At 39.4% G+C, this 18,576-nt stretch overlaps 1 protein-coding gene and 1 long non-coding RNA gene across 4 annotated transcripts in view; one reads left to right on the top strand and one right to left on the bottom strand.

The window, feature by feature from the left end:
- LOC140903888 (uncharacterized) overlaps positions 1-18,576 on the bottom strand; it is a 342,875-nt gene that overhangs the window by 252,582 nt on the left and 71,717 nt on the right. The window lies entirely within an intron of this gene.
- LOC140903880 (keratin, type I cytoskeletal 12-like) lies at positions 2,540-8,765 on the top strand. Of its 2 annotated transcripts, none has more exons than XM_073325799.1 (8): positions 2,540-3,043; positions 3,651-3,733; positions 4,015-4,171; positions 5,527-5,688; positions 5,789-5,914; positions 6,324-6,541; positions 7,370-7,458; positions 8,534-8,765. In XM_073325799.1, exons 1-8 carry the CDS (start codon positions 2,540-2,542, stop codon positions 8,629-8,631), a joined length of 1,437 nt encoding a protein of 478 aa, XP_073181900.1. In that variant the 3' UTR covers positions 8,632-8,765. The 2 variants fall into 2 exon arrangements, with proteins under 2 accessions (XP_073181900.1, XP_073181899.1); XM_073325798.1 differs by having other exon boundaries at positions 7,367-7,458.

Genomic DNA, 18,576 nt, shown 5'->3' with positions numbered 1-18,576 from the left:
TCACAAAATGTTTTGGTGTCACTGAATCTGCATTTTCTGTCAAAAAGTTTCTGCCTAAAATTTTCACCAAGCTCTAGTCACAACAGAAGACGACCATCAGCTACCCCAGAGATTAGAGCCCCGACTTTGGGATATTAACAAATTATATAAAAGAAACAAAGGTGATTTCAGTTTGACAATAGAAAGTCTTTGTGTATGTCATCTGTAATACCTCTTATTGAACTTTCTGTATGATTTTTTTTATATATCCTTTTTTCCTAATTTGAAATGCTGGTTGGAGAAGGCTGCAATTTTTTATTCCAGATTTAAAAACACATGCATGACAGAAATTTTCAAGAACTATATTCCTTTTAAAACATAAAATTGATGTAGTAATGTATTATATTTCCAATTACAGATACAGTAACTCCTCACTTAACGTTGTAGTTATGTTCCTGAAAAATGCGACTACGCAAAACCATGTTAAGCGAATCCAATTTCCCCATAAGAATTAATGGGGGAGGGGGGGAGTTAGGTTCCAGGGAATTTTTTTTTGCCAGACAAAAGACATTATATACATATACAGTATAAGTTTTAAACAATTTAAAACAAACAGCTTAATATTGTACACAGCAATGAATGATTGTAAAGCTTGGCTGAGGTGGTGGAGTAGGAGGGTGGAATATTTCCCAGAGAATGCCCCGCTGCTAAATGATGGAACTAGCATTCGGCTGACCCCTCAAGGGTTAATATGCTGTTGCTAATGTAGCCTCACACTCTACAAGGCAGCATGGACTGAGGCAGGAGTGAGGAAACACAACAGATGCAGGGCAGTAGCTGCAAACACTTCCCTGCAAAAACTGAACACGATGATGAGCCCATGCTATCCAGCTGGAGCGCATCACTCCCTCCTCCTGACAGCACATGCACGACTGCACAGGTGCTGACTTTCCAAAGTGCTGTGGGGTGTGCGCATCAGTGAGAAAGAGAGACATGCATTACTCCTTTAAGTACACTTAACACCACTTCTCGTATGTTGCCCTTTCAAGCAGATCAGCCAATTCAGACAGGAAGCAACAGCTTCCAGCAAGCTCCCTCCTTTCTGTTCCCAGCCCTGTCCCCCTCCTCCACTTTGTGGCACCCCTCTCCCCACCTCCCCCAGCGAGCAGGAAGCTCCTGGGAGCAGCTCCAAGGCAGAGAGGGCAGGGCAGGGGCAGCACAGCAGTTGGGGGAGGGACAGCTGAACTGCTGATGGGCAGCCGTCCAGCCACATACCTTACAGGGAATTTAGGGGAGCTGATGGGGTGGGGTTTGCCCCCCCCCACAGTTCTAATCCCCACAAGGAGGAGCTGCTCTTCCAGAGAATCCTGCAAGCAATGGACAAAGCAGGCAGCTGCCAAATGGCCTTATGAGGGAGCATCATGCAACTTTAAACGGGCTTGTTCCCTAATAATTAGCAATGTAACAACGTTAACTGAGACAGCATTAAGTGAGGAGTTATTGCATATTAAAAAGGCTCAGGTATACCAACTCAACCCCTCTCCCTCTCATCACTACAGAGATTTACTACATAAGATGTCTGTTTATTGTGAAGGAAACACGGTTTAAAGAAAAACAAAACAAAAAGGACATACCAGTCTATGCGCAGTCTATTTATGAATTCATTAGGAAAGATAGTACTAATGTAGGTGAATAATACAATTAGTGCTCCTAAAAAGTGACTCTTGGACCTAACAAAATATTTATTTCTTTATTCATAAATACATAACTTTGGAATGGTAGTACAAGGGAGACTCAAATACAAATCCTGTTAGATACCCAAGAAAACATGTATGCTGTAGATCCCCTTCTCATTGGGACAAAGTACAAACACAGTACAGTCTTGAATAATTTTCAGACAACTTAGAGAAACAAGGAAAAACCTTTAAAGAGTCCAATATAAAATTATGGTATGATACGTCACAAATATTTCTCTTCCCCATCCATATTTATTATTGGTGTCTAAGTGCTGGTATTGCTTTCTGCTCAATCTTTACTGATCTATAGAAAATAATGTTCTTTTCTTTCTTTCTCTTTCATGACAAGTGACAGAAAGAGAAATATAATGAGATTAACGGAATTTTTCTACTGGTTCTCTCAGGTGTATTCCTACAAGAACAGCCACAAATAATAAAGGAGATTAATATTAGAATGAGAAAAAAATTATGTATGAGTGATTAAAAGGAAAGATGACTTTTCTGTGCTCAGTTGCACATGAGGAAACATTATAATGAAAGCTTAGCTCTACTCCACCCATATCTCCTATTAGTAGAACAAATATCTGGAGGGTGATATATTTTCACATGAATGGACAATATGGATTTCCACATATCATTTAGTCTGGTCAGGAGATGTTAAGCTGGGAAAAAAAGAAAAGCATTGAAGTGCTTTGCTTGAGGAGGTGTGGACTGTACAACTGAAACACCCATTCCTTTCTGTATATAAAGGCTAAAAGTGCTCTCTGAGCTACCCTGCTCTGTTTCATCTACTTGTTACACTACATCAGGGCACCTTGAACACCATGGCTCTTTCTGTGCGTACAGGGGGAGGATCTCGGCAATTTTCGTCCCGGAGTGCTCTTAGTGGGGGATCTGTAAGAATATCTAGTTCCAGTGGTGGAGGAGGCTTTGGTGTTGCTTCTCTGCTTAGCTCTAGTTCTGGCTTTGGTGGAGGTTTTGGTAGTAGCTTTGGGGGAGGCTTGGGTGGTGGCTTTGGAGGTAGCTTTGGTGGAGGTTTAGGAGGTGGCTTTGGTAGTGGCTCAGGCGCTGGTCTTGGAGGTGGCTTTGGTGCTGGCAGTGGTGGTGATGGTGGCCTTCTCTCTGGCACGGAAAAGGAAACTATGCAGAACCTGAATGACCGTCTGGCTGCCTACTTAAACAAAGTACATTCTCTGGAGGAGAGTAATACTGACCTGGAGCATAAAATCCGTGAGTGGTATGAGAAAAATGGTCCTGGTGCTGGTGGCCCTGGAGCTGGCCATGATTATAGTAAATATTACCCAGTAATTGAAGACCTTAGGAATAAGGTAAAAAAAATCACCTGTTACATCTTTTTACAATCTAAATTCACTTAATATTTTCCAAGGTGAAAATTATAATAATTCTTTTGAGAAACTAACAGCAAATTTTCTCTATCATACTATTATTTGTAATGATCATCTATCATATTATGCTGATACTAAGAACATTTTAGTTGTAGTACAGATAAAGCAAATTTATTGAAATTGTGTGGCTAAATCCCTTTTGATGATGTGAACTAACCTGGCCTCATTTGAATTAAAGAGAAGGCAGAGATAAAATTAACTAATACTAACTCAGATTATTACTTTTCTTCTTGATAGTTGAAAAAAAGTTTTCATGTTAATACCCTTCCTACTTTTTGCACCCCAAATTCAATTTCTGCAATAAAGAGACTATCTGAAAAGCTACTTTAGAGCCCATGTGCCAGATAGTCACTGGCATAAATTGGTGTTGCTTATTTACATTAGCCGAGAATGTGGTCCTAAATATTTTAGATATACTTGTACAACAGCCTAATGAATGTCCCTTGCATTATTATATTACTAAATACACTGAACAGTAAGTCTATCAGGTTATAGAATCACTCTCTGGGCATCCTGCTTGTCTTTCCAGATAATTAATGCCACTATTGATAATGCCAGGATCGTTTTGCAGATTGATAATGCCAGACTGGCTGCTGATGACTTCAGACTGAAGTAAGCAGGGAGTAGTATCATGAAATGTGTTTTGAAACCCATTATAAATATTTTATTTAAAAATTCCAAATCGATTCAGCAATTTTCAGATATTTCTCTTAGAAAATTTAAATGAAACATTATTGTATAATTTAATAACAATCATAATCATAATACATTGGTTTTGAAGTGGTAGTAAAAGATGTAACCATTTAGTAAAAAACAGTTATGGTATTTTTATTTGTATGGGTTACACTGATCCCATTTATGGTACAAAAACCTGGTTTATGATTTTTTTAAAGATATGAGAATGAAGCAGCTCTTCACCAGAGTGTGGAGGCTGATATCAATGGTCTGCGTAGAGTTCTGGATGAGCTGACTTTGACCAGAGCTGATCTAGAGATGCAGATAGAAAGCCTGAATGAGGAGCTGGCTTACCTCAAGAAGAACCATGAGGAGGTAAACAGATTTTTTGCTTCAGTATTGCAGTTTTCTCATAAATTGATTAATAGTAAAACTCAAAACGTACTAGAAAAAAGGAGATGAGATGTGCAATGTCAGTCTTTTCTCTGATTTTTTTATCCTGAGAAAGAGCTCTTTCTGTTGTTGGGTTTTTTGTTTTTGTTTTTTTGTCTTCAGTTCAATCAAGGAATTGGGGGAGAGAGACACAGAAAGAGGCAGACCAAGAGGCAAACTGTGAGCGCTAATGGTTCTAGTATTACTGGTTTTCTCAGATTCACTTTACGTAATATAATAAGCAATTTTGCCAAGAATATATGCTTTGTGTAAGGCCTCTCTATGTAAATACAACGGATAGGCCAAGATGGGTGTGGCAAAGATCCAGCTAACTACTTTATTGAAAAAGGATTAAATAGGCTTAGATCTGCCATGTAAGAATAGAAAAAGCTTCAGATTGCACCTTTTGATTACTTTTCTGGGCTTTAAAAAACATCAGGTACAAAAGCCCTTTAAAATGCACCAGCATGTTACATTCTCTTTATTTTGGTTTTGCAAAGTTCAGTTATTTACCTTTAGCCTTTGGGTAGGCAGCAACATGTTTTCTTTTCAGCTGCTCCTGAGTTTCTGGGTTCATTCTGGAAATGTACAGGACACTGAACTGTAGGCATATTTGCTTCCACTAGTATGCAACACATTTTTAACTCTTGCTATCACTTCATCCTAACAACTCTTCTCAGTTTTTTGTAAGTCGATTCAGCGATGAATGAAATGAAAGTGGTTTGCAAGATCTTTTCATATTCTTTTTCGAAGTATCATGAAAATCAGTCAGATGTATTATTTTGATACAATGGATGGTTACATATGTTTTCAACAGACATGGCAAAACTGTATCAAATATAAAATAATGTATGAAAAAATATTTTTCCCACCAAGGATAAGTTTTCTCTCAAGTAATACCGAAATGAATACCGAAATGAACCAGAGGAATCTGTGAAGTCAATTAAACTAGTACCCTATCTTTCCCTTCAGTGATTTTTTTACTAATAGCCTAGGGAACTGTGTGGGGAAGAGATGACTTCTCTGTAATTTAGAAATGTCCAAAAAGGTGTAAAAATTGAAATGGCAAGATTGTAGATATGAATTGCTGAGGTTGCTGTGATACAGTGAAAAGAAATTCATATTAAAAATGGGGTAAATTTTACAGTACAGGTACTGGTAGATTAGATTTGACTAGGAAGGTTTAATATTGACTTAAAGGGATCTTGAATCATACACTTTTCTTTATACATAATTTAGAGCTGATAATTTTGTTCATTATTATACTGAAACACCTTTACTTCCTTTTACCCTTCTAGGAACTTCAAGGTTTCCAAGGTAATGCCACTGGCCAAGTCAGTGTTGAAATGGATGCTGCTCCAGGAATTGATCTGACCAAGCTTCTGAATGATATGAGAGGACAGTATGAAGTCATTGCTGAACAGAACCGTAAAGAGGCTGAAGCATGGTTCAATGAAAAAGTAAACATCTTAGAGATAACAAATTCAGCCAAACACAGTTAAATATAGGAAAAACATTTGTAGTAGCTGAATTACATTCTATTTTTCCATGACATTTCAGAGCCTGGAACTGAAAAGGGAAATCTCCACCAACACTGAACAGCTTCAATCAGGAAAAAGTGAAATCACAGATCTAAGACGCATTCTTCAGGGCTTGGAAATTGAACTACAGTCTCAACTTGCCATGGTATGCTGAGAGACAGCTGCTACTCAGAGTAGCTTTTCCGATTTCAGATATACTGCTGTTTAAGATTAACATTTAATTATCCCAGGGAACTCTGTATTCTTTTTAGTTCATAAACTCCAGTAATATCTGGAATACCTGAATTGCAAGTAATGCATTATAAAACAAATACATTGTTATGACTGGGTACAGCAAAAAACAGGATTACAGATTTAATAAGAAGCCAAAGTAGGAATTCTACAAATTAATATTTCATTCTAAGAGGAAAATTTGTAAATGTTTCACTATACACAAAGAGAAAGAATACCACTTCTCTCCATCATTTTAGCCTACTTTTCTTCCTAATTATTACATTGTTTTCTTCTCCCCATTCACAGACTACATTTAATCAATAACATATCTTTTTATGCAGAAAAAATCCCTTGAAGACACATTGGCAGAAACAGAAGCAAGTTACTGTGCTCAACTCTCACAAATGCAGCTTCAGATTGGGAATCTGGAGTCCCAGCTTTTCCAGGTCAGGGCTGATATGGAGCGCCAGAATGCAGAGTATCAACAACTCCTGGACATCAAGACCCGGCTGGAAATGGAGATCGAGACCTACCGTCGCCTGCTAGATGGGGAATTTGGGTAAGTACAGAACTGAAATTGAAAACTCCCTTTTTACTCATTCCCATGGTGAATTCAACGTGAATTCCAAGGAAGTAGAAATGGTGCAGACTGGTGGTCCTCAAACCAATAGAAAGTAAGGCCTATGACACACACAGATTTCAACTGTACATTCGTTGGTTCTAAAAGATCCTGTAATGATTAAAGTTATAGCTCTTTTTATATATAGAAACCACTTAAGGAGAATCAGCAATTCTATCCTATATTTAAGTCATTCCTTAAATGTGACTCTTTATGTCTGAACTAGAGTTAGTGTGTGTTAGCCATGGAGATTCCAGAGATACATGGAATTTCAGGGTTTAACTAAGATATGACAGAATTAAACCTGTGTAAAAGTAATGAGACTGTTTACACAAAATTTCATTCAAAAATTGTTATTTTATTTTGGGCTATTTCATGCCAGAAATTTTGTTTTTCATGGAGTTCCCGCAAATTTACCAGACCAATGACTTAAGAAAATGTTGAAGTAGATGTAGTCATATATGTTTTTGAGGTAAATAAATTGTCCTTTTCAATGAATACGTTTGGTGGCCTGGTAAGAACTGACCTGGCAGGGTTGCAATCATACTGACTGATCGAAGCAGGATAATATAATGATTTTTTTTAAAGTAAAGTTCTCAACCATGATGCTGATGATTTCAGTATTTTAAAAAAGAAGAAGAAATCAGAGAGAACTTATTTCTGACTCATCCAGGATTAAAAAATTATCAACAAGAAACTTGCTGCTCTATACTCCTGATCCTGACAACTATTGTGTGGCATTGTATATCTGTGATTTCTTTGCAGAAGTGAATTTGCTGGGGGACAAGGAGGTTCATTTGAAAGTTCATCCTTGACAGGTTCTAAATCACAAACACAATCACTGGATTCTTCTAATGGTGAGTAGAGTCTCCTGGGATAACATTTATTTTTGCAAGTGTCCATTGACCTTGAGCATTGAACTTCAACTGATGATTAGATTTGTGTGTATATACTCCTAAGTACTGTGAACTGTAGATGTAAAATTGCCGTTAATGTTTGTGTGCGGGAGGAAATACCCAGTTAAAATGATTTTATAAAACAATTGCTGTACTAAATTAGTAAATGCCATTCTGTTCCTCTACACTGTAAAGTTCATCATGGCAAGAAACTTTAATCTTTAATTTTAAAAGGATTAAGGACATAACTAGTATCTGTGTATATAATTCTGCTTTATAACTTTAATTGATGAAGTCTGATGTCAATGTTGATGTACGAAGATTCAGCAAACACACACACACACACACACGAGGTCAGACCAATGTGAGATTCACAAACACAGTTATATGTGTGACAGAAAAGATTGTTCTTAACTATTGCAGGCTGTCATATCCTTGCTTTGTGATGACCACCTTTTTCATATCTGCTGTTAATGCTTCAAAGCGGTGAATGGCGACATGATAAATCTGACTCCATCTTGCTCTGGCATGGGCTGTTGCTTCCTAGTTGCTAGGGTCAAGCCAACATGATTTCAAGTTTGACTTCAGTATGTCCTTATATTGTTTGTACTGGCCACCATGAGAACGGGTGCCTTGCTTTAGCGGACTATAAAATATGGCTTTGGTTTTTCTCGAGTTGGCCACATGAATGAAATGCCTAGTCCAAAGCAGCTGAACTGTGTATGCTTTGAATGACAGACATCCAACAATGATTAAGGAATTTGATACTGGGAATCCTGTCACACCATTTGACCCTGCAAACAGACCAAAGATAGAGCACATGTAACTGATCAAGTTTCTTAATGTGACGACAATATGTTGTCCATGTCTCCCAAGCATATGGAAGCATTGTAAGCACAGCGGCTCAAAAGACATTTAGCTTATTTTGACATCCCTGTCATTCCTTAGGCAGCATTCCAAATTCCATTCTGCATTTGGAGGGTTTTTTTAATAACCTTAATCCTACATAAACAAACTCTTTTTTATTAATGTTTAGATCCAACCAAAACCAGAAAGATCAAAACAATTATTGAGGAGGTGGTGGATGGTAAAGTTGTCTCATCCCATGTAAAGGAAGTTGAAGAGAAGATGTAAGCAACAGCATGAAACTGCAGAGGATCCAGTCATTAGATTGTTTCTTTGACAAGCATCTCAATGAAGAGACAACTTTGGATCTCTGTTCTTTTGTCTGAAGTGATGAGTCCATGTTGCCTTCTTTTTCTTTTGATTTTACCAGGATTCTTTTATACAAAATTAAAATACATTTCTGAATCTCTGAAGTTTGGTAATGCAATAAACATTCTGTTTCAAATTATACTTGTCTTTATTACTTTCAAAATGTATTCACCATTCAAAACCAGCTACTGTTATGTCATTAGTAAATATCTGAAAAAACAAAACAAAACAGATTTCTAGTGTACATGTTAAATTTTCAGTTTATTATTATACAGTAGGCTTATCTGTAATTTTGATAAGTGAATAATAAATATAATTACTCTGCTATTCTAAACCCCATACACAGTTTTTGACCAATAAAAAGGGAATAAGCAAGCTTTTAAAATGAGTGCTCTTTGAGAGGTGTAATCATAACTTTAGAACTGTAGTTACTGAACATATACTTTTTTTGTACATATGCCTTGCTTTAGCATACAATTTGTGTGTGTATATTTGTAATTTTAATCCTCATTTAAGAAAGAGTGTTTGTAACAAGAACATTACATTCAAGCACCGTTTAAGTTTGTGATCAAAGCAGTATTTGATGGTGCACAATTTAAATCCCATACTCTGTAACAAATCATAACATTCATAAACCAGTCGGAGAACACTTCAATCTCTCTGGTCACGCAATCACAGACATGAAGGTCGCTATCTTACAACAAAAAACTTCAAATCCAGACTCTAGCGAGAAACTGCTGAATTGGAATTCATTTGCAAATTGGATACTATTAATTTAGGCTTAAATAGAGACTGGCAGTGGCTAAGTCATTATGCAAGGTAGCCTATTTCCCCTTGTTTTTTCCTAACACCCTCCCCTCCCCCAGACGTTCTGGTTAAACTTGGATTTAAACTTAGAGAGTGGTCAGTTTGGATGAGCTATTGCCAGCAGGAGAGTGAGTGTGTGTGTGTGTGTGTGTTTCCGGGGGCGGGGGGGGTGAGAAAGCCTGGATTTGTGCTGGAAATGGCCCACCTTGATTACCATGCACATTGTAGGGAGAGTTGTCACTTTGGATGAGCTATTACCAGCAGGAGAGTGAGTTTGTGTGTGTATGGGGTTGGGGGGATGAGAAAACCTGGATTTGTGCTGGAAATGGCCCACCTCAATTATCATGCACAATGTAGGGAGAGTGGTCACTTTGGATAAGCTATTACCAGCAGGAGAGTGAGTTTGTGTGTGTGGTTTTTGGAGGGGGGTGAGGGAGTGAGAGAACCTTGATTTGTGCAGGAAATGGTCCACCTTGATTATCATACACATTGTGAAGAGAGTGGTCACTTTGGATGGGCTATTACCAGCAGGAGAGTGAGTTGGGGGGGGGGGGGGGGGGCGGAGGGTGAGAAAACCTGGATTTGTGCTGGAAATGGCCCAACTAGATGATCACTTTAGATAAGCTATTACCAGCAGGACAGTGGGGTGGGAGAAGGTATTGTTTCATGGTCTCTGTGTGTATATGATGTCTTCTGCAGTTTCCACGGTATGCATCCGATGAAGTGAGCTGTAGCTCACAAAAGCTCATGCTCAAATAAATTGGTTAGTCTCTAAGGTGCCACAAGTACTCCTTTTCTTTTTGCGAATACAGACTAACACGGCTGTTACTCTGAAACCTGTAACAAATCAGAGTATCAAAATGATTTGTTATGAAATGTACGTACATTCTCTTGTTGCCTAATTTTTTTCCAATTGGAACCACCCAACATACTCTAGAGCACAAATGTTGTAGATGAGACTTTATTTTAAAACCTTAACCTAAATGTAATAAAGGAAGCCTCATACTAATGATTTTACTACTGGGGCACTAGGGACATTTAGGAAAATAAATTCCATTAATCAGTCACAATTATTTCAACATAATGCTTCCAAACGAAGAACACATATGACTTAGACTATAAGTTTGCTGGAGTGGAACTGTTTTATTCTGTATTTTGTAAAGCATCGTGAACATTTATTGTGGTGATATGAGTAATAATAATTATTTTATAATTATTATTAATATCACTCAGCTGCTCCAATACCCCAGAATACAGAGCACATTACACTAGGGGACTCCATAACAGCAGTCAGACTTCATGAACAACTGTAAACTTTACTGAATAGCCTGCATAGCACAACAGAAAACTAAGAAGCAGTGGCAAAAGTGCCTTCATTAATGAATACACAAGCAACTATAATAGAGCATTTACATATAGTGTCAGCCTAAAAGTATGATCCCGAGTTAGAAATGAATGAAATGATAATGACCGAGATACTATCACAGGGAACATTCTCTAAAAGCAGTGACTTGTCATGGTGTGGTGTGTTAAAGGAGGCTGAGCATGATATAAATAGCTTGCCCCAGCGCTGGGGCGTGAGATGGGGACAGCCAGCGTATATGACATGGCATTCCTCATTTGCCAGCAATGGAGTTTCATGTTGGTAGAACCCACTCCCTCCCTGAAATCAGAAAATGAATGACTCATGAAGAGCAAAATTAGCCAAACTGTTATTGCCACAATGTAGAAAGACATTTAAAATAAATATGCTTTCTGCAGAATCAAGAATGCCCAAGCTTGTACACTTACTGAAAATGAAGAGTGTTTGAGAGTAGCTAGACAGACAGTCTTTCTATCAGTGTTTCAAAGTATAATATCATAACCAATTATCAGCCAGATTTTATCCTGGGGTGCCATCTATTGGGGGCTCACAAAACAAACTTTTCAAATATCTTTGACTTTTTAACCACAACACTTAAGTAACTATTAGAAAGTATGAAGAAAAGGAGTACTAGTGGCACCTTAGAGACTAACCAATTTATTTGAGCATAAGCTTTCGTGAGCTACAGCTCACTTCATCGGATGCATTCAGTGGAAAATACAGTGAGGAGATTTATATACACACAGAACATGAAAAAATGGGTGTTACCATACACACTGTAAGGAGAGTGATCACTTAAGATGAGCTATTACCAACAGGAGAGCAGGGAGAGAGAAAACCTTTTGTAGTGATAATCAAGGTGGGCCATTTCCAGCAGTTAACAGGAACGTCCGAGGAGCAGTGGGGGAGTGGGGGAAATAAACACGGGGAAATAGTTTTACTTTGTGTAATGACACATCCACTCCCAGTCTCTATTCAAGCCCAAGTTAATTGTATCCAGTTTCCAAATTAATTTCAATTCAGCAGTCTCTGGTTGGAGCCTGTTTTTGAAGTCTTTTTGTTCTAATATTGCAACCTTTAGGTCTGAAATCGAGTGATCAGAGAGATTGAAGTGTTCTCCAACTGGTTTATGAATGTTATAATTCTGGACGTCTGATTTGTGTCCATTTATTCTTTTACATAGAGACTGTCCAGTTTGACCAATGTACATGGCATTGCTGGCACATGATGGCATATATCACATTGGTAGATGTGCAGGTGAACGAGCCTCTGATAGTGTGGCTGATATGATTAGGCCCTATGATGGTGTCCCCTGAATAGATATGTGGACACAGTTGGCAATGGGCTTTGTTGCAAGGATAAGTTCCTGGGTTAGTGGTTCTGTTGTGTGGTGTGTGGTTGCTGGTGAGTATTTGCTTCAGGTTGGGGGGCTGTCTGTAGGCAAGGACTGGCCTGTCTCCCAAGATTTGTGAGAGTGATGGGTCGTCCTTCAGGATAGTTGTAGATCCTTGATGATGCGTTGGAGAGGTTTTAGTTGGGGGCTGAAGGTGATGGCTAGTGGCGTTCTGTTATTATCTTTGTTGGGCCTGTCCTGTAGTAGGTGACTTCTGGGTACTCTTCTGGCTCTGTCACTATCAGAGGCTCGTTCACCTGCACATTTACCAATGTGATATATGGATCATGTGCCAGCAATGCCCCTCTGCCATGTACATTGGTCAAACTGGACAGTCTCTATGTAAAAGAATAAATGGACACAAATCAGACGTCAAGAATTATTCATAAACCAGTTGGAGAACACTTCAATCTCTCTGATCACTCGATTTCAGACCTAAAGGTTGCAATATTAGAACAAAAAGACTTCAAAAACAGACTCCAACGAGAGACTGCTGAATTGGAATTAATTTGCAAACTGGATACAATTAACTTAGGCTTGAATAAAGACTGGGAGTGGATGTGTCATTACACAAAGTAAAACTATTTCCCCATGTTTATTTCCCCCACCCCCCACTGCTCCTCGGACGTTCCTGTTAACTGCTGGAAATGGCCCACCTTGATTATCACTACAAAAGGTTTTCTCCCCCCAGCTCTCCTGCTAGTAATAGCTCATCCTAAGTGATCACTCTCCTTACAGTGTGTATGATAACACTCATTTTTTCATGTTCTGTGTGTATATAAATCTCCTCGTATTTTCCACTGAATACATCCGATGAAGTGAGCTGTAGCTCACGAAAGCTTATGCTCAAATAAATTGGTTAGTCTCTAAGGTGCCACTAGTTCTGCTTTTCTTTCTGCGAATAGACTAACACGGCTGCTACTCTGAAACCTATTAGAAAGTATCTAACCTGAAACAAAGGTATGAGACAGATTGTGAGCCAGGGAACAGAAACTTACTTCTCAAATAGTCCCATTGATTTCAATGAGGCTATCTGAAAAGCATAAGTCTATCCAGATAAGGGTTCACAATCTGGTCTTAAAATGAACAAAAATCTTAAACTTGCATGCAAGGGGAGAGGAATCGGCCATGACTTCAATGATTTTACATGTGTTCTATTGGGTACCTTCACAGAACTATTATCCTTGCTACCTTTCTTCTTGATAAAGCAATTAAAACTGACAGTGTTCATTTACTAGAATATACTTCTTGGTGTCTGACTTCTCAGTGAGCTGACAGATATTTAATGACAACTGCAGGGAAATGTTTTTTCATGATTCTTAGTATATAACAGAGCTGATGTTAATTTATTGTGAAATTCAACCCTGTGCACAAGGTCATCACAAGGTACTATAAGCCTTCAAAACAGCTCAAGTGAGATTTCAGTGTTTAATATGCCTTGTGCTGGCACTCTGCACAGGGGTGAATTTCACCCTTAAGCCTTTTTTACTAGAACAACATAACTTAGCATTCAGCTTAAAATACATTCAGTACTAATTTTATTTATTTAATTAAAAATGGGTAGGTTTTTTATATTAAGTTTATGATGTATTTCACAAATGTGCTGCGAGGCATCTGAGAAAACTTGCACTGATGGCAGATGAAGTCTTGTACAAATTGCAGTACTAGGCTATGCAATGTTGCAAGGAAAAGAGCATTTCTTAAGATATGTCTGTGACATTGCATTCCAAAATGTTTTTTTTTAAATATGCTTTGAGTGTAAATATGACGTAATTGGAATATGCTTTATGCAAAAGCTCTCTTGTAAGATATCATTAAAAAGTTTATGATCTACGGAATGTGTTCATCCCATTTGTTTTCATGTATAATTTCTGTCTAGAGTTAGGAGAATAAGATATAAACTTGTCTTACTGATATAAACATGCTAAGTGGAAGCCATGAAGGGTGCTTCGGAATCAATGACCTGTGAATGGGTTTGTTCACCTGCAAGCCTGCCTATGTACATGTCGGCCAGCTCCTGGGTAATGAAGAATGAAGTCTTACAGTGATGTGTGATCATGTCACCTGAACTGGAATCCATCTTAAACCTGGTGCTTTTCCCTTTAGAAGGAGGGGTGGGAACCCAGAGAGACAAAAGAGTCCCGCCTTGTGCCAAAGATATAAAGGCGGTGGAACAGAACAAAAGGCGTCCCAGTCATGAGAAAGCCCCTGCTTTTCACCTAAGATGCCGGCTGGAAGTAACAAGGACTGTAGCAGGGGAAAGAATCATAGAATCATAGAATATCAGGGTTGGAAGGGACCCCTGAAGGTCATCTAGTCCAACCCCCTGCTCGAAGCAGGACCAATGCCCAGTTAAATCATCCCAGCCAGGGCTTTGTCAAGCCTGACCTTAAAAACCTCTAAGGAAGGAGATTCTACCACCTCCCTAGGTAACTCATTCCAGTGTTTCACCACCCTCTTAGTGAAAAAGTTTTTCCTAATATCCAATCTAAACCTCCCCCACTGCAACTTGAGACCATTACTCCTCGTTCTGTCATCTGCTACCATTGAGAACAGTCTAGAGCCATCCTCTTTGGAACCCCCTTTCAGGTAGTTGAAAGCAGCTATCAAATCCCCCCTCATTCTTCTCTTCTGCAGGCTAAACAATCCCAGCTCCCTCAGCCTCTCCTCATAAGTCATGTGTTCCAGACCCCTAATCATTTTTGTTGCCCTTCGCTGGACTCTCTCCAATTTATCCACATCCTTCTTGTAGTGTGGGGCCCAAAACTGAACACAGTACTCCAGATGAGGCCGCACCAATGTCGAATAGAGGGGAACGATCACGTCCCTCGATCTGCTCGCTATGCCCCTACTTATACATCCCAAAATGTCATTGGCCTTCTTGGCAACAAGGACACACTGCTGACTCATATCCAGCTTCTCGTCCACTGTCACCCTAGGTCCTTTTCCGCAGAACTGCTGCCTAGCCATTCGGTCCCTAGTCTGTAGCAGTGCATTGGATTCTTCCATCCTAAGTGCAGGACCCTGCACTTATCCTTATTGAACCTCATCAGATTTCTTTTGGCCCAATCCTCCAATTTGTCTAGGTCCTTCTGTATCCTATCCCTCCCCTCCAGCGTATCTACCACTCCTCCCAGTTTAGTATCATCCGCAAATTTGCTGAGAGTGCAATCCACACCATCCTCCAGATCATTTATGAAGATATTGAACAAAACCGGCCCCAGGACCGACCCCTGGGGCACTCCACTTGATACCGGCTGCCAACTAGACATGGAGCCATTGATCACTACCCGTTGAGCCCGACAATCTAGCCAGCTTTCTACCCACCTTATAGTGCATTCATCCAGCCCATACTTCCTTAACTTGCTGACAAGAATACTGTGGGAGACTGTGTCAAAAGCTTTGCTAAAGTCAAGAAACAATACATCCACTGCTTTCCCTTCATCCACAGAACCAGTAATCTCATCATAAAAGGCGATTAGATTAGTCAGGCATGACCTTCCCTTGGTGAATCCATGCTGGCTGTTCCTGATCACTTTCCTCTCATGCAAGTGCATCAGGATTGATTCTTTGAGGACCTGCTCCATGATTTTTCCAGGGACTGAGGTGAGGCTGACTGGCCTGTAGTTCCCAGGATCCTCCTTCTTCCCTTTTTTAAAGATTGGCACTACATTAGCCTTTTTCCAGTCATCCGGGACTTCCCCGGTTCGCCACGAGTTTTCAAAGATAATGGCCAATGGCTCTGCAATCACAGCCGCCAATTCCTTCAGCACTCTCGGATGCAACTCGTCCGGCCCCATGGACTTGTGCACGTCCAGCTTTTCTAAATAGTCCCTAACCACCTCTATCTCCACAGAGGGCTGGCCATCTCTTCCCCATTTTGTGATGCCCAGCGCAGCAGTCTGGGAGCTGACCTTGTTAGTGAAGACAGAGGCAAAAAAAGCATTGAGTACATTAGCTTTTTCCACATCCTCTGTCACTAGGTGCCTCCCTCATTCATTAAGGGGCCCACACTTTCCTTGGCTTTCTTCTTGTTGCCAACATACCTGAAGAAACCCTTCTTGTTACTCTTGACATCTCTTGCTAGCTGCAGCTCCAGGTGCGATTTGGCCCTCCTAGGGATTGGCCCTCCTAGGGAAAGGATTGGGCCTAGACTAGGAAGAAGTCTAGTCTGTGAAAGAAGCTTATTGGAACATCTCTGAGGGTGAGATTTACCTGTAAACAGTTTCTTAATGTATTAGGCTTAGACTTGCGTGTTTTGTCTTATTTTGCTTGGTAACTTACTTTGTTGTGTCTATTACTTGAAACCACTTAAATCCTACTTTTTATTCTTAATAAAATCACTTTTGTTTATTATTAAACCCAGAGTAAGTGATTAATACCTGGGGAGCAAACAGCTGTGCATATCTCTCTATCAGTGTTAGAGAGGGCGGACAATTTATAAGTTTACCCTGTATAAGATTTATACAGAGTAAAACGGATTTATTTGGGGTTTGGATCCCATTGGGAGCTGGGTGATAGGAAACCTGCTGAGAAGTTTTTGGTTAAAGTCTGCAGCTTTGGGGGCATGGACCAGACCTGGGTCTGTGTTGCAGAAGGCTAGTGTGTCTGGCTCAACAAGGCAGGGTTCTGGAGTCCCAAGCTGGCAGGGAAAATGGGCTCAGAGGTAATTCTAGCACATCAGGTAACAGTTCCAAGGGGGTCTCTGTGACCAAACCCATCACAGTCTCAAACTCAGAAATAAACACTGGTCTTTTTAAAAACATTTCTCTGTATTTAGGAACACATTGACCAAGAAGTCAGAGATATCAGTCCAGATTTTCTGCTAAGTTGATTTTCCACTGGGAACTGCTCCAACTTGCACCTCCCTGGCAACAGTCTGTAACGGCCAGATTTTCAAATATATTTTGGTGCCCAGTGAGATTTTTCAAAAGCACCTACTCAGGTTAGGTACCTAATTCTATTGATTTCAATGTCCCATAGGTGCTTAACCTCCTTAGGTCCTTTTGACAAATCTCACCAGGCATCTAGCTGCATCTTTGGGCACCTAAATACCTTCGAAAAGCTGGTCCTAATGTACTGTCAACCAGCTGTGCAGAGCCAGTGTGCTAGGCAGTAAGGCGACTGTCCTTCTCCAATCTGAATATATCCCCTGCAGGAACTTTGGGGAAGATGATGTAAGATTGGGGTATCCCCATCAGGGGAGTTCGGAGCAGATGTAATTCCATTTGCACCTTAGGAATGGCACAAAAGAGATGGAGTGGGACTTACCATTTCCACGTTGCTGAGTCACTAGGAAAAAGACTCTGAGACATGTCACAGGGGATGATAATTTGTAATTGGTTAACCATTGTTCTAGGATCATTTAAAAGACAGATTTGACTAACAGCATCACAACTTACCCTTGTGAACCTTTATTAGTCAAGCATGGTGAAGAACTAGCCAAACCTTCATTGAATGGAGAAGGGCAAAATCACAGAAGTATTCACTCCTTAATAGGGTAAGAATAGTTGATGTGAATGACTAATCATTTAACAAAGCTTGTTTTTATGGCCCAAAAACCTGTTTTGTGTTTCAAGGTTTAGGAATGAGTATGTGTTGCAACATACAGAAAATGATTTCAACAAAACAGGAGATTTAACAAGTCAGTAGCTTTTACCAGGCTTGAATGGGGTAACTGGTTAAAATAACTTCACATTTTATTGCAAAGATCATTAGCAAATGCACAGTAAATGTAAAGTTCTGTACAAATTTATTTTTTATTTAGCTAGGGCCAGACACAGTTGAGATGAATTTCTTTTTAATGATTTTTCAAATAAAAAAAATGAAGTCCAGAGGATAGACATCAGGACCTAAAAAAAATGAGGTTAATTCACTTTTACCCTTATGTGAACCTAGAAATTACAATACCAAAATAGACCAATGGTCTACCTAGTCCGGTATCCTTTTCTGCTATGGCATATGCTCCCAAGAAAGATGTAAGCCCTCTCCCTCTCCTCCACCCCCACTTCAACAACATTGCAGGATATTTTCTTTAAGACCACAACATAGGATCATATGATGCTCTGAAGAAAAGAATAGCCATTAAAATTTTTATCTTAATCTAGTGTAAGTGCAGATGCTATATGTCTTATTTGTTTTTAATTTTACTAAGCTATTAAATCTTATGGCTGTGATATATATACACACACACTTCTTTAAAGTAGTACTTCCTTTTACCCATTTAAGCTAAATCCTACTCACCTTACTTATGTAAGCAAGCAATCTAATTTAAATTCCTAGTCAGTTCTAGTTAATAATC

The sequence above is a fragment of the Lepidochelys kempii genome, chromosome 27 (genome assembly GCF_965140265.1).
Source record: "Lepidochelys kempii isolate rLepKem1 chromosome 27, rLepKem1.hap2, whole genome shotgun sequence".
In the NCBI taxonomy this organism is placed as follows: domain Eukaryota; kingdom Metazoa; phylum Chordata; order Testudines; family Cheloniidae; genus Lepidochelys; species Lepidochelys kempii.
This window is presented reverse-complemented; position numbering and strand designations above follow the sequence as displayed.